Source organism: Heliangelus exortis, chromosome 20, assembly GCF_036169615.1.
Source record: "Heliangelus exortis chromosome 20, bHelExo1.hap1, whole genome shotgun sequence".
In the NCBI taxonomy this organism is placed as follows: domain Eukaryota; kingdom Metazoa; phylum Chordata; class Aves; order Apodiformes; family Trochilidae; genus Heliangelus; species Heliangelus exortis.
The window spans coordinates 7,741,532-7,757,974 of record NC_092441.1 but is presented as its reverse complement, the minus strand read 5'-3'; the positions used below and the strand labels follow the sequence as shown (position 1 = coordinate 7,757,974).

At 49.4% G+C, this 16,443-nt stretch overlaps 1 protein-coding gene across 1 annotated transcript in view; it reads right to left on the bottom strand.

Moving 5' to 3' along the window:
* The window catches only part of DNAH9 (dynein axonemal heavy chain 9), a 170,928-nt gene that overhangs the window by 146,788 nt on the left and 7,697 nt on the right, over nucleotides 1-16,443 (bottom strand). The window contains exons 5-14 of the mRNA XM_071764710.1: nucleotides 15,171-15,382; nucleotides 14,754-14,987; nucleotides 12,331-12,498; nucleotides 10,181-10,297; nucleotides 9,148-9,298; nucleotides 8,012-8,126; nucleotides 5,710-5,778; nucleotides 4,638-4,764; nucleotides 3,827-4,082; nucleotides 2,186-2,427 (exon numbers count right to left, since the gene is read on the bottom strand). Coding sequence (XP_071620811.1) covers nucleotides 2,186-2,427; nucleotides 3,827-4,082; nucleotides 4,638-4,764; nucleotides 5,710-5,778; nucleotides 8,012-8,126; nucleotides 9,148-9,298; nucleotides 10,181-10,297; nucleotides 12,331-12,498; nucleotides 14,754-14,987; nucleotides 15,171-15,382 — 1,691 coding nt within the window. The remainder of the gene's footprint in view (nucleotides 1-2,185; nucleotides 2,428-3,826; nucleotides 4,083-4,637; nucleotides 4,765-5,709; nucleotides 5,779-8,011; nucleotides 8,127-9,147; nucleotides 9,299-10,180; nucleotides 10,298-12,330; nucleotides 12,499-14,753; nucleotides 14,988-15,170; nucleotides 15,383-16,443) is intronic.

Sequence of the window (16,443 nt, the reverse complement as noted above, 5' to 3'; positions counted from 1 at the left end):
TGTCAAGGGCTGCTTTGTCATCTCAAAGCACTCAAAAAATCAAAGGGTAAAAATAGGGTGCAGAAGAGGCTTAGCAGCTCTGTGATATGTTCTCCTTCCTTCTTCTCCACAGTCACAGGGCTCAAAGCTGCTTTTGTACAGCTCAGGCAGGGAGCACTCAGGGGTCTCTGAGGCTCATCCCAATGCATGAAGACCCAGCCCTGCTTTCAGGCTTTCAGGGTGAGCTGCTTATACCTCTGCCCTACAGATGGTCATCTCAAGACCAGAAGACTTAAATTCAAGAAAGGGTTTTTAAATAGCCCATATAAAACCATATCCAGATTGGGATCAGGAGACAATGGGTCATAGCTAACAACCTCCCTCCCCAGCTTATTTCACTTCCTTCTTCCAGGCAAACTCCCAGTCGGGAAATCTGGGGTTTTTTGGGTCACAGCAGGGACTCATCCCTCCTGGGTTTCCTCTTTCTACCCTCCCAGGTCAGCATAGCCACTCTCTGCTCCCCCCAGCAGCCTCCCAGGCTCTGCTGTGGTCCTGTCCTCTGCCTTACTATGTCCTCTGTGTGCTCCTCCCAAGCCTGCCAGGAGGCCCCACCACAGAAAACCCAAAGATAAGTCCAGCTTGCTATGAGCAGAAATCAACACACCCCACCTGCTGCCAGGGGGTCAATGTGAGCAGCATCTCCTGTGTGGGGGGCACAGCAGAGGGTGGCAGGGCAGGGGGGTGCAGGGCAGCCTGGCACACCACGGACACAGCAGCATTGGCAGCTGGGCTTGAGCCAGCCCAAAGCTGCTGCTCCCCAGCCTAACATGTCCTAGCTGGGTGCTTAAACTCCCACCAGAGCCAGGCAGGGCTCTGCCCCTGCAGACTCACCTGCCCATGTTCTGCTGACATGAGAGAGGAGGAACTTCTGAGGAACAAACCCTGTGGGAATGCCCCTCTGAAAGCACCACCTTCTCTTCAGCATTCCCTGTCCTGGTATTTGATAATGACCCTTTGTTACTGGTGTTTTACTGAGCCTTTACTCCAGAGCTCTCATCCTGGTGAAAGAGCAGTGAAAGCCAGCAGCCAGCTGTCCAGCACTTCCCTCTCTGTGCATGTCCCTAAGCCTTCACCATGCATCTCAGCAGCCTCAGGACTCACAACCAGGGGAAGCCCATCAGCCCAGCAGCTCAGCTTTGACCTCTACACTGCTGCTCCTCCAGGCCTAACCAGCACAGTAAGACAGAGCCATGAGGACACCCCAGTTTGGGCCATCATTCCTTGCCCTCCCGAGGAGCTTTGTGCTGCTTAGTGCTTGCTCCTGCCCCTGTGAGCAGTGTTGGTGGTGCCACCACACCAGTGATGCCAACTCTCCTGCCATGACCACCTCGTATTCTCCTTGGTCAGCCTGGGGAGCTTTGGGCTCTTGGGTGGCAGCTGGAGGTGGCAGCAGTAAAAATCCTCACCATGGGTTCAGTGTGCAGAGAAGGGGGGTTGAGGTCCAGACAGCAATGCAAGGCAAGTAATGAGTTCAATGTCCCAGAGTCAGCTGTCTCTCTCCAGAGCCCAGGGTCAGATGGTCACCCTCAGGAGAGGGATGGATCTTAAACCCACTTCCCTCCAGGACAAGATGTTGTCCCTGACATGCACCTCACTGCAGGCAGATGAGGAGCAGAGCTTTGGGCTCCTGGCCTGCGAAGAGGACTCAGCTCTGGTGCAGTGGTTGGGAAGCACCGAGGTTTCAGCAGCTTTTCTCCTGTCACTCAGCCTCTCCCTGGACTGTCAGCATCACCTCCTGCTCCCGCAGGGGGACAACAAGGCAGAAACAGTAAGGTCAGCCACAGCCAGCTGCCTCTCTATTCTCAGGTAAATATTTCAGGAGGATTTTTCCTCTGACCAGGACCCCAGAGCCTGAAGCACCACTCCCCTCTAGTGGCTCTCCAGAACTACCAGAGTCAGAGTCTTGTGCTGGGCTGCAGCTGCTCTGGTTCCTGCTCCAGTTCCTGACCAGCACTGAGTGCCCAGCCAGCAGCCCCATATCACAGTCACAGCAGCTCACCCATCAAAGTTCTTGTTAATTAACACCGAGCTAGATTTGCAAATGAGTTAAGGGGGTTAATTTTAGGGTAAAACAGCTCTGAATGTTTTCACCAGCACACAGAGACACAGAGAGCCTATGAAGGGCCAAGGGAAGGTCCCCTCTCACCTTCATCAGCAAGTGAATCCTCAGCCCTGATTCTCTGATGAGGCTGTAGCGCCTTTCCAGACGGTCCTGGCAGTCCTCTAGACTTAGCAGGGATTCCTTTTTACCATCTTTCCTCTCAAATATGGGCATCACCCACGAGCGCACAATGGTTTGGATTTCCTCAGCATTATTTTTGGCTTTCTGTATCCTCTGCTCAAGGTCACGGACACTTTCCATCATCATGGAGATTTGATCCCAGACACCTGGTAAAAAATTAGATGATTGACCACATATTTTCAGAGCTGTTGGGCCAGGACCTCATACATCCTTAAGACCAGTCTCATGTGGTCCCAGTATTTATCCCACCCCAAAACTCACAGCACAGACAGCTGCAGCCTCTGCTTTCTGCCAGGACTACCAGCACCATGGACATGTCTGACGATTCCCACTTCCCTCTACCCAGCTATTATCTCCCTCTTTCTGTTACTGGAGACAGCAGCACAAGGAGGGTGAGCAACACAGGCTGAGTGACCCTGCCACCATCAGAAGAGCAGGGACATTGTACCCACAGTCCTAACAGATGAGCTGTGCCAACCCAGCCACCAGAGAGGGCTGCATTTAGATGCAGGGAATAAAGGGTTCATCTGCAGGAAAACCCCTTCATTTTTATTGTGTAACAGGGAAAGAGTTCTTCAGCATGAGGACTTCTTTTAAATGTTCCCAAGGGAGGACACTTTTTCCTGTTTATACCACAAGCCTGATGACAGAAATATATATTCCATGTGTGAGCAATTTGTTTTCACCGAGAGAAATCAAATTGTCTTCCTCTGCTCTGCTTTGCAGTTAAAACTGATGGAGCAGGAACACTGGTTAAATCATCCCATAGTTATGGTGCACAAAATCCACGTCTAGCTGCAGTATTTCATCCTTCTGGAAAAGATAATGAGGTGGCCCTGGGCTCATGATGGGACAAATCCATCCCAGTTTGAGATGGCTGAGCTAGGGGTTCCCACTCACAACTGGGTGAGACAGAAGTGCCTCAGGGACACAGGCATGGAACCACACATGGGCCACCATGGGCTGGCACAGGGAGGGCAGCCCAACCAGGGACCAGATGCTCCAACCCCAGCCTTGCCATCTCCTTGGCAGCAGTGCCTGCAGAGCAGCATCTCCTCCCCAAAAGCCCAGGCTGAACCTGAAGGGAGCAGGATCCTTTCCACAGCCCCAGGATATCAAGGGGACACAGACAGGAGCAAAAAAGCCAGGAGCTGCATTGCATATCTCCAGTGCTGGCCCTGCTGGAAGGTCACCTGCCCTGCTGGGCACTGCAGATGGAAATAAGGTGATGAATCTGGGCACATGGGGGAATCTATGGGTGTAAATTGGAGCATAGGAGGTTCAAGTTGAATATCCGAAAAAATTTTTTTACTGTAAGGGTGACAGAGCCCTGGAACAGGCTGCCCAGGGGGGTTGTGGAGTCTCCTTCACTGGAGACATTCAAAACCCGCCTGGACACGTTCCTATGCGATGTACTCTAGGGGGCCCTGCTCTGGCAGGGGGGGTTGGACTAGATGATTTTTCGAGGTCCCTTCCAACCTCTAGGATTCTATGATCTGAGTCATCATACAAGTGCTCTTGCCCCCAGACACAGAGCCAGCTCACCTTCTGTCTTCCAGGTCAGTGTTTCCTCTGCCTCCTTCAGCTTCAAGTCAATATCCTGCAGCTGCCCCTGTATTAGAGGGTATTCAACCTCCAGGACTGTCTTCAGGACCTTGTTGTAGCTGTTCACTATCAGGTCCAAGTTGGCCACCATCTGTCGATATGATTCCCTGGAGGAATAGATTTCTGCTGCCATGGGTGGGATGGTTCCCATCTGGCTGCTGGACAGGTAGCTCACCTCCCTCAGCACTGAAACTAGCTGGAGAAACAAGGCAGAGAGCTGAACATGGAACAATCCTCCACATTTACCTGGCAGACAGTCTCCAATCAATTCTGAGTGTCCTAGGAAATTCCTGCTGGTTTACTCATAAAGCAGCATGTTCTGAAAAGGCCATGAACACCTCCTAGTCCAAACCATCTGTCTCCCATTGATCTTTGCCTCTGGTTTTCTTCCCAAAGACAGACAGCTCTGTTAACTACTGAGCCAGCAAGCTTCTGAAAGCCAGGATGATCTGTGGTCCTCTCAGTTATCCTCATCAATAGATCCTTTCATCAACACCATGCCCTCAAGTGGAGCTTAGCAGTGCTCTAACTGCTAAGAGAAACTGTGGCTGCCCCATCCCTGGCAGTGTTCCAGCCCTGGTTGGATGGGGCTTGGAGCAACCTGGGCTGGTGGGAGGTGACCCTGACCATGGCAGGGGGTTGGGTCCCTTCCAACCCAAACCATTCTCTGATTCTTTGGTGTGGTACTAGTCTCACCAGACCCCCCATGCCCACAGGCAGGCAGGCAAGCTAAACTGGCAGCAGTTTTTACCTGGGAATCAAAATTGACTGAAATCAGGTTGGTTTCTGGATCCCGACAGATGAGTGGTTGAGTAAGGTTGTACTGTGACTTTTCAGAGACTGTCTGGGACCAGGCTACGTAGAGCTTTTCTTGATACCTGACAGAAAACAAAATGAAGCAAAACCAAACATCCACCATGTAACTACCAAGCCAGCAGACCAAGGCATATAACCAAACACTAAGTCAAGACCACTGAAGACCATGAAAAAATATTAAAAACTGTCCCCCACCACCTCCATCAGCAACATGGCTTCAAAGACAAATACCTGAAAACCAGTGACAGCACCATCAGGATGGCAAAGATCTCTCAAATGCCATTTCCAGTAGATTTGGGGGCAGAATTTGAAAAGCATTTAGCCTAAAGTAATAGATAAGCAGCTACTGGGCACTTCCAAAGTGTCTAAGCTGGATGGAGTCCTAAACCCACACACACGCTGGGGACAGAGGCAGCTGCCCTCACTTCTCCCTGAGTCCCTGCAGACTGTCAGCCTCAGGGAACTTCAAGTGTTCAGTGACACCACTGTGTGCCCAGCAGCCAGATACCTCAGCTCCCTTCACTGCTGACAGAGTGGCCCTGCAGAGAAATCTCCTTCCTGGGGTGGTGGCTCTTCCCAAGGGAAAGCCCAGAATGAACAGTTCAAATTTAACATCAAATGTTAAGATATTAAGTGAGGGGTGGTGAATCCCATTCTGAATTGTGGAATATACACATTACAGGCACTCTAAATGCACCCAGTGAATGGGGATGAGTGGATTGAGACTTTTAGTCAGTCCAGGTTTCCCACCACCAGAAACTTGTATCAACATTTCTGCCAGGCTGCACAGCTCCCATTCCTCCCATGCAAATTTCCCATTTCCAGCCATCTCAGGGAGGCTGTGGGACATAGCAACAGGATTCCTCCTCCTCTCTCATCAGGAAACTCCCTCTGACTTAGAAAGGGACCTTTCCAAGCCCTGGGTTGGCAAATGTACTGGAAGGTGGCTTAGAGGAAGAGAACATTTTTTCGTACTGGTTCAGGACTTTGCCTGAGTCACCACTCACCTGTCCAGCAGCTGGATCATTTCTTGGTACTTCTTTACCACCCTTTTTACTTCAGGAGAGTCCAGGCAGCTGGTAGCACAACAGATAAGTTCAGTGTTACATTTATGTCTGTGAGGCTGTAATCTGCATTTACCCCTTCCTAAGATCACCCATCAGTTTGCAGGCAGCCTCTGACTGACTGAGGACCTTGGATTTCACTGAAAATCTTTCACTGATCATAGGCTCTCCAAGCCCCAGAGTACTCCTGCTTGGATGTTTGCACAGCAACCTGCAAAATGGGAACCATGCAGGGGGCAGAAGGGCTCTGTGCTGCTGGACAAAGCTTCACACTACCCATCTGCACAGAGCACAGCAACCTCCACCTCCCAGCCAGCACTTCCTAAGATCAAAGAGGCTCAGAAGGAAGCAGCACTAGATCATAGATTCACAGAACAGTTTGGGTTGGAAGGCACCTTAAAGCTCATCCAGTCCCATCCCCCTGCCATGGTCAGGGACACCTCCCACAGCCCAGGTTGCTCCAAGCCCCATCCAACCTGGGCTGGAACACTGCCAGGGATGGGGCAGCCACAGCTTCTCTGGGCAACCTGGGCCAGGGGCTCAGCACCCTCACACCAAAGAATTTCTTCCTAAGAGCTCATCTCAATCTCCCCTCTTTCACTTTAAAACCATGCTCTCTTGTCCTGTCACTCCCTGCCCTTGTCCAAAGTACCTCCCCAGCTTTTCTGGAGACCCTTCGGGTACTGGAAGGTGCTCTGAGGTCTCCATGGATCCTTTTCAAGGCTGAACAACTCCAACTCTCTCAGCCTGGCTCCAGAGCAGAGCTGCTCCAGCCCTTGGATCATCTTTGTGGCCTTCTTTGGACTCCCTCTAGCTGCAGCTCATTGTGGTGCCAAATTTGTGCCCCTCACACCACAGGAGTAGAGCAGAGCAAAGGCATCCCAGAGGGTGGAGGCAGAGCCCCAGTCATGCTGTACAGATGCCATGGAACCCAGGAAGGCAGCAGGCCAGAGGAATTTGTGTAAGTCCACCTCTTCCCACTGATTCATCTACAATATCCAAGCTTTCCTGAAAATAGATGTTGATTTTGGAGGACATTTTGACAAATCCTGAATTAACTTAAACACAACCTACAAAGGGAATGCCTGCCTGAGCAGTCACCACAGGGCAAGGACTGATCAAACCTTCTGGAAGTAAACAATTCCCCTAAGCAAACCCCAGCAAAACCATCTTTGTTTTTGCTTTTTAATCCTTTTTCCCTTTCAAGCTGCACGTAGGAAAGAGCATCAAGTCACCCCTGCTGCAGGGCATGTTATTAACTGCTCTAAACAGAGGAAAGAAAATCAATGCAAAATGCAGATCCAGGTCCTCTTTCACAGTTTACAAAATTTGCTGTTCAGATTCAAATCAGACATGATAGCTTGGGAGGAGTCCAAGAACCTGTTTCACTGCACATTACTGCTGCAGAATAACTGAGCACTGAAAGACATCTCATGGCAGTGCACAGTGAAAGGAGGCTACAAATATTGCACAGGGATGGAGATGGCTTACTTTGGTCACTCACATAAAAACAGTGTCTCCACTTACTCAGAATCCTGCCCAGCACAGGCACAGCTATTCCTGTGAGCTCCAAGGTGCAGGCTCTGGAGCACCTTCATGTGCCTGAAGCTCAGCACTGTTTTGCATACAGGGCTACTAAATGCTGGCTCAGCCAGTGCCATGAGACACGGGGGGGCCACATTTCTCCAAGACCACCCATCAGTGATCAGTATTCCAGCACTGGCTTCCTTCCTTGATCTTGGGTGATTGTTTAATGCTGAGAATGTTGTCTTCTGCCAGTGCTCAGCCAGGTCTTCATCTGCTCACCAGCCTGGAAACTCAGCTCCATTTTAAATGAGCCCACTCCAGCACCTCTCTGCCCTTCACAACTTGGACAATGTCAGAACCAGGGCTTGCAGCCAAGGCTTGGGCTGCTCCCAAGGAGGTTCTGGAGAACACGTTGAGAGGGATTGCAGAGGGAAACTCCCCAATACCTCTTCCAGTTGCAACCCAGGACTATGTCTGAAATCTGAGTAGCCCACTGTGCCACTTAACCACTTCAAAACAAATCCAATTAATGAGTTTCTTAAAAAAAAAAATTACAAGGAAGCTGAAAAGCACCAGTGCAAGCACTTCACACCTCTTTGACTCAGAATTATTTCAGCTATAACCACTGAGTAATGTTCAACATGGAAGGAAAATCAGATTGATTAGAAAAAAGATATCAAAATGGTCATAAAGCAACTTATCTGGAACAGACACTCACAGGTGTTTGATGTGCATGAAGTGACCAAATGGCACCTGGATTCGTGCTCGCAGGTCCCGAGCCCAGCCCAGTGCTCCAGCTACTGGTGGCATGTTCTTGTGCACAGGGGGAGATCCTGGGGAGGGCACATGGACACAGTGTTGGACAGAGCACTGCACTTGTAACCCCCCAAGACACACCAAAAGCAACTCAACTGCTCTGATTTCCCAGTGTCTTTCCCTAAATCCAAGCATGTGCTACACTGATCCATGTCTGTGACCAGGACAAGTCTCCTACTGCCTCTGGACCTCAAATAAGGACCTAAGATCAAAGCAGAAGCCCAGTGTGTGTTAGCAAAGAGCTGATACAGAGGTGTCCTTTGCCTGGGATGAATTCCCAGCTCTCCATCAACACTTGATGTAGAGATATCTGACCAGAGCTACTTCTGACCATCTTATCTAACACCAGCAGAACAACACCCCCCAAATTCACAGCAAAGGGGGACTTGTCCTCCCTGAATCTCTCCATTCCTTTTTTTAACCTGCACTGGCTCCAGCACTGCTGCTTCTGCAGCCCTTGTCTGGTTCCAGTACAGCCTTTCTGAGGCAAGGGAATGGATTGTTGTTGGAAACAACACACTCTGATCCTCAAAATCTGACAGAAGTCTACCCATTCCCTCCTGTGCCACTATTCATGGGAAATAATAAACCTGGAAAAGGCTGATTAAACCCTTGGCTACAAAGTCCCACTCACATATTTTGCATTTAAAGCATTAGGAGGGAAACACAATGAATTCCCACTGGGGAGCACACGAGTGGGTTTGCAGGCCCCACGGGGAGCTCGAGGCAGCACACAGGAGTGGAAAGCAAACTCTTGTGACAGCCTTGCTGGGGAAAAAGCTCAGCACGTGTCTTCATTCCCAGTCACATACCATGTATATACATTCTATAAAGGATAATTTTGCCCTGAAATGGATTATTTGCTTTAATACTAAGAGCAGAGTTTCCCCAGGTTTTCCACCAGGAGCTATAAACACTGAAAATGTTTGTAATTGGGGAAGTTTCGGTTTCCTTAGGAAAAGGAAATTATTTCCCCCCCCAAATTAATCTAAATCCTATCTCCTGTAAAATCAATTTTACACAGCACATGGCACCCACCAAGCTTCAGCTCTGCCTGGATGTGCCTGGAGTAGATGAGCCTAGCATGGTCCAAGGCCCTGCTGAACATCCTGGTGAGGACAGAGCACTTGTCAGCAGCATCTGCAGCAATTATTGGTCGCTCCAAAAGGCTCCCAAACATGTCCAGCAACTGTGGAGGTCAAGAAGCAGGGAAAGAAAGGAGAAAAAAAATTCACAATCCCAGTTCCTGCAGAGAGAGCCACTGGGATCTTCCTCACTAGCTCAGATGCTTCATTGTTCTCAATAGCCCAGATGTCTGCACCAATGAGCACTTTGGAAATTTAATTTCTTTACCCTGCTTTTCCAAATATCCCTTCCTTTTGTTACAGGGAAGCTCAGACTTTGTCCGTGGGTGAACCATATTCCAACTGTCATTCTTCAAATGACTGAAAAATTGATATTGTTTCAAAAATCTTAGAAAGACAAATATTATCACTTTCTACAGTTGTTTCTACAAATACACTGAAATTTTTCAGAAAATACCATTTACTTTTCCTGCAAGGTAAATGAATTGGTAAAAAACTACAGCCCTATTTCTACAGAAGGTCAGTTTCCCAAAAGTGAAATATGTGCATGTATTAACAATATTAATTGATAATAATCAATAATTTTAAATAAAATAATCAATGAATTGATAATAACAATATTCACCTGGTTTTTAACAGAGGTTCTCACCAGGAATTCCTAGACAAAAAACATAATTTCCTCCAGCTCACAGAGACACAAGTAAAACTCCTGGTATCCAAAAGCCTGGCTTGTTTGACCACCCTGGACAAGGGTCCATTCTGTTTGTGTCTTCATGGGAAGAGCAGAAACAATCCCAACCCTGCTGCCAGCTCCATGCTTGGCACTTTGTGAGGGACCCACAAGCCACCACTACCCAAAACCAGCCCAAAAGCCTCCCGGTCCCACTGTCAAACACCAGCCCCCTGAGGCATATGATCCTCACCAAAGCAAACCTTGGGCACTCTGATGTCCCCTCTCCAGAAGAGAGGGGACACAACAGACAAACCTTGAAGATGTGCTCCAAGTCTGAGGCATCATTGAAGGCCTGGATGAAAACAGTGCCCAGCCGACGGTCAAGGTCTTCTACTTTCTGCTGGAAATCAGAGGCATCTTGCTCAAATTCCTGCAAGAAGGCAAAACTGTGAGCTGTGAGGCTGCCAGACGGCCCCAAGAAGGTACCTGCAACCTCCTGATCCAGAGATCTTTCCTCTTCTTATTCACTATGAATTAAACTGCTCCTCTGGCCAACCTTCAGCCACTGCAGCAGGGCAGAGCCCCACGGAGCCTGAGGCCATTTCCATACTGTCCTACAGCTGAGGTCATGGCCTTCCAGAATGGATCCTTTGGTCCCAAGGGCTTGCAATAGTACAACAAGCACTAACTTCAGCCAAGAGACAAGATGGACAATTTCATAGAACCATAGCATGTGTTGGAAGGGACCTTAAAGATCACCTAGGTCCAATCCCCCCGTCATGGGCAGGGACACTTTCCACTCCATACACTCTCACTCTCTACTTGCCCTGAAGACTTTCATCCAGAAAACCCACAGATGCAACTGCTGAGTTCCAAATTCAATCTGCTTTCAAGCCAAAACAAGCCTGTATCATGAATTGGTTGTAAGTGGGGCAGCAATAAAGCAGTTTTCAAAACACTGGCACATGTTGTACAGATGGATCGTGGAGTCTCCACCTTTGCACATATTCAGCCTTGGAGATATTTAACCAGAGGGGTCACAGTCTTGCTCTAGCTGAGACTGCTCTGAGCAGAGGAGGAGGACTAGGCTATCTCCAGAGGTGTTTTCCAACTTCATCAGTTCTGTGTTTCTGTAATTCCCATTGTCTTTACTTGCTCCAATTGTAAAAAACCTTTGAAGTAAATAAAATCTAGTTTTGTTTTCCTACAGGCAGAAGAGCCCTAATCAAAGACTGAACTTGACAAACTGGGAGATTTCAGTCCTGCTGACCTAACTTGGACAAAGACACTAGAAGTAAAGTCCATGTATGTCTTTTCTGAAAGGACAATACACAGGGCAATGCTTTTGCTATTACCATTGCTCCAGCAGAAGCAGATGCTATGTTTTAGCTAAAAAAGAGGCTCTAGAAAGTAACAGAAGGTGCAAAACTCAAGCAGTGAAAGCACAAGCATGACCCAGAGACACCAAAGGCCTTGGGGTCACTGAAAACAAGCAAGCTCCTGTAGAGCCACCATCACCCCTCTGCTGAAGGGGGGACTTTTCCCTAGAATTATGAATGGCTGCCCCATGAGTGGTGTGAGACTAGAGCTCCTCACCATGGAGCTTCTCTAGGGACACTCCAGTTTCACCACTCCCTCCTCCAGATGTGTAGCTAACCATGTCTTGTTCCCAGGCAGAGCAAACTGACCCCAGGGCAAATGGGAAAAGCAGCAGAAGTAATCCAAGATCCTCTGAGATCAGCCACAGACCCCTTCAGAAATGTCATTCCCACCCCTTTGTTTTTAGCTCACCTAAGTTATGCTGCTCAGGGTCAAAGGCAAGAGAAGGAGGTTCTGAACAGACAGAGCAAGGAGGCCCAGGGCACATTCCCTCTGCCCTGCCTGGATGGCCCACCCATGTTGGTGTGAGCATCTCCACATGGCCATGGAGCCATGACCCAAAGGGTTGTGAATATTTCTTTAATAATATTCTTAATAATATTCCTGTTATTAAAATATTGAGTCCTTGAGTTTTCAGAGCATCACCTGCCATGCCTTCATCTACACAAGAGCAAACACATCCCCAGAGATTACCTGAGCTGGCCCTCAGCAGGCAAGCATGAAAGCAGGAGCAGGAATGTAGAGAGATATGGCTGTTGGTACAGCCCATGCACACCTGCAAGCAACATTTAACAAAAAAGCTTGTGGAGAAGGTATGGAAATCCAGGCTTCCCAGCTGCACTGGTCTAAGGTCCTGAACTAGCAAGATATGCTAGATACAGACCTGCAAGAATTCTAAATCTCTGCAGGGAAGGCCAGGGGCTCCCTGCTCCCTACAGTGACAGAGCAGATCATAACGAAAGGAGGGAGGAGCTGGGAAGAAGTCAGCAGGATCACACATGAGCCAGGGCTCCAAGGCAGAGGAAGTTGCTGCTTTGGAAATGTGCACATATTGCTGGTGTTTCTCAAGCTGGTCCCACCTACCATGTTGCTGAGGTCAAGACAGTCAGAGGTTCTCTCTGCAAACACCGTGTATGCCTCCTGGAATTCCTCATACATGTCCAGCACCTGCTGGCCCAGGGCCTTCCCTTTAATCCCGCTGAACTCAATCTTTTCCAGCTTCATCAGGTCCAAGGCAGTTGCCAGGAGATCCTTCAAAGTCAATGGAGGCACACATAGGTTAAGATGTTGACAAAAGAAGAAGACACAACCTGGAGCTGCCCTGGCTGCCATGCCAAAGGACCTCCCCAACCACGCTGCTGGTGCTCAAAAGGGAAGGAGGGAACCAGATTCTGCCTCTCCTGGGCTGCTCAGAGCATGTCCCTCCCTAGTAGGAGCTTCTGCTGCCACTAGAAACACAGTGTCACCTGGAAACTTGCTTTTAAGGGTATTTAGAGGACAGATCCAAAGCAACATATGAGACCCTGATATGCCATCCAGCATAGCTAAGAATCTCACCGTTAGAGGTATTAGCCAAAAAGAGGCCCCTGATGCTTACAGGTACCTGAACTGCCCAAAGCTCCTGCTCAGTCAAATGTCCCTGTGTCCAAGGGGTGTTTCTCACCCTGTCCATATGGCCTTCTCTGATGAGGTGGGGATATGGGTCCTCCCCTCCTCATCCTCTGCAGCCTGGCAGGGTCTGACCCCATGCTGCTTTCAGGACGTGCCCCTTCCCCCAGCCATAGCAGCAGTGCTGGGCAGCCCTGCCACCACCCCACCCCATCCATCTCTTTTGGTAGGGCCAGACAAGGGCTGGTTGAACACCCGTTGTCTCAGAGGACCAGAAGAAATGTGCTGATCTCAAGCACAATTGGTGTAACTGCAGCGTTTACAAAATCTCAAAGCCAAATACACCCATCATCTTTAGGTAGGAGCACAATGAGTACAACAAATGCCTTGTAAGACAAAAATGACACAGAAATAACAGCTGCCCCTGCTTTGTCTGACAAGGATGATTGAAAAGAAGAGGCAGGGGGCAGAGATGAGGACAGGCAGAAGCTTTCCTCATTAACAGGCTGGTGTGCTCTCTGCTTTTAATTACTATTTTACAGCTCACTCCACAGGTCTTCCTTCTGAATGCATCTACTGCAGTCTGTGACTGTCCCAGGAGGTGTGGGACAGCCACAGAAGGAGGAGAGACACACTAGCTCAAAAGCACAATGGTCTGCATGTGCAGCTGAATACCTGAAGCTTTTTTCTGTAGCCCCCATCCATAGCACCCAAGCAATGAGCAGCAAGTGCCCAGAGCCCTCACAGAGTGCCAATGTGTAATTACTGTCACTCTCACTGCTCCCACCATAACCTGCAGTCATTCCTCTGCCCACTCACATTCCTCTCTACACAGCCCAGTGTGATTTGGTTATCTGCCCACTGAACCCTAGTGCAAACTATCATTATGAAGAGTTTTAAAACAGACATCAGTCAGAGCGGGTTTCAATGCAGTTAATTAAGGGATGCATGAAGCTCTGCAGCACGCTTAAACCAGTGAAACCTCCTGTTCCACTGGAGAGAACAAAGAGAAAAACAACCCAGACCTTCCTTTGAACAGGCAAACACCAGCAGCTACACACCCAGAAATGCTCTTTTCACATGCTCTGCAGTGAAAAGCAAAACATCTCACTGCAGAAGTGTGCAGGCAGCTGCTCACCACCCCAGAGATAATGGACACGTGCAGGGTCCCTCTGTATCTCTGCAGTCTCCAGACACAGCCACCACCATGTAGGATGGAGAGCACTCAGATGCTTGGGGCTGCCCCCTCCATGCAGACCTGTTCACTGCATCCCCTCTGGCCCCTGGACCCCTTGGCCACACTTGGGAGCACAGGGACAATGGAACTTGTGACACCAGATGTCCCTGCCCTCTCACAGTGACAAACCTTGGCATGCAGAGACACCCCAGAGCCACAGCACCCCAGATGGACACACCACTAGGATGTGAAGGGATGATCAGGAGAACATGTCCCCCAGACCCATGTGGCACATCCAAGTGGTGCCCAGCATTAAGGGGAGCAAGTGGTCTCTCCACATCAGGCAGGACCCAGGTTTAGGGTGTCTCTGGTGGCAACTTGGAGGGTGCATTGCTTTACCCACATTCATGCAAAGCACAGGGCCCCTGTAATACCCACTCCCTTGCCCCAACAGGAACAAGGAGTCCAACAGAACTCTTGGGGACACTGGCACACCCATCAACATGACAGCAGAACACAGCTGTGAATCTTACACATGCACCAAGCAGGAGATGGGAAAGCAAAGTCCTGGCTTTGCTGTAACATGAGACCTAACAACAAAGAGAGTAGGGCTATACCCTGGTATCAGGTGAAGCTACAGAAGGAAAGATGCCAGCAAGTGAGTTCATGGCTTCAGTGCTCTCCTGAAGGTTTGCAATAATTTCCAAGATCAGAGTCTCACCTTCACCATCTCCAGTCTCTTCAGGAAGCTGTCCAGCCTTGTGAACACTGTAATGGTGTGGAAGTCCCACTGCCTCACTTCTTGGCCTGGTTCATAATATGTGTGCAGCTTTTCCCTTCTCTCCTCAAATTCTTCTTTGAATGCATTCAGGATGCTGAGCACCATTTGCACCTTGCCCAGGCTCTCTTCCATCTCCCCTTTCAGGAGGTCTTCTGGAGACAGGTACACCAGGGCCTGGAAGAGCAGAAACACACCTGAGAGCTCACTTCTGCCATCACAGAAAACAGTGACTTCTTGAGCATGTTTGAACCCTCCTCTCCAGTTAAGACTCAGTTTGTCAGGGAAGAACAGAAGAAGGAGAGGGGGGACTTTGATAAAGAACTTCCCTTGGCAAACACAGGCATCAGAGACACACACCCGCTGGATGAGAAGGTTGCAGATTTCCTGGAGCAGCACAATGATCCGTGTGGCCAGGCTGTAGTGCTGGGAGGTGACCCAGATCAAACACACCACGTGGAGCAGGGGGAGCAGGAAAGGCTTCACCTCACTGAAGTCCACCCTCTCGATGTTGTCCAAGTGGCACTTGAGGGGTGTCAGGTGCAGGTGAATGTCCCGAGCTTCTGCCAAAGCTATGTTAAGAGATGGGAGAAGTGGTGAGATCCAGCAGGCTGTGGTGTGCAGGGGTATGAGCTGGCTGCTGGCCTCACCTTGCCAGTTGGAAAGGTGCCCAGGAAAACAGCCCTGGCAAGCACAAAGCCCACTCTGTGCTGGGGACTGCTCACCTTCAACACTGCTCAGCGATGTCAGGAACCAGAGCAGGAAACAAACCTGACACAATGGCGAGGGACAGGGAGCTGGGACAGGGCTAAGTGCAGAGCCTGAGTCCACAACTGCTGAATGAGCTGTGGGGAACATGCCTGGCCTGAAAATCCATCATGGCCATGGCCATGAGCAGGCTACAGGCCTTGCCATGAAGCATCACGGGCTAGGGAGCACCACAGGTCTTGGCTGAGCTCATTTAAGCTCAGGTTTGGCAATAAGAGCCCCCTGGCCAGTGGCAATGACCATGGTCCTACTTGTCCTGGCTGTAACAGCAAAGCTGTCAAAAGCAAGGTGACTGATGTCTGCCTAGTTGAAAGCTTTAGCTTGGCTTTGTACAACTGTGTAGTTTTACCCTGAAGAATTACCCCAGAGTACAAGCATTAAGAAAGCCAAGCAATCATTATGCAATTAAAGCTCTGGACCAACAAGAAAAGCAATGGAAGTGCTTGAATGCATATAAAGATAACACCCAAAACCCAAGACTAAGGAGGAAATACTCCCCCCCCATTATCAACACAGCCCTCCCAGCAATGAAGACAGACAACAGCCACACCAGCACCACAGCAGGAGACACAGCAGCAGGGAAAGGGGCACAGACTTAAAAGCAGGTGCATCCAAATGTGAGCTATGCTGTAATGGAAATTAACAATTACAGTCCAAATTATCCATTTAGGGTTAGTACTGGTGAAATTGGATTTAAACCAAACATTTGTTGTGGTTTTTTTCATTAGATTCCTAAAGCATTAATTAGTCTGACAACGATCTCTTGGCTCCTTGTAGAGGGGGTGTTCTCTAGCCCACACAAATTGCACAGTGGGGAGTGTGACACAGCTCCTTGGCAGGTTAAATGTTTCCCTGTGAAAGGCTG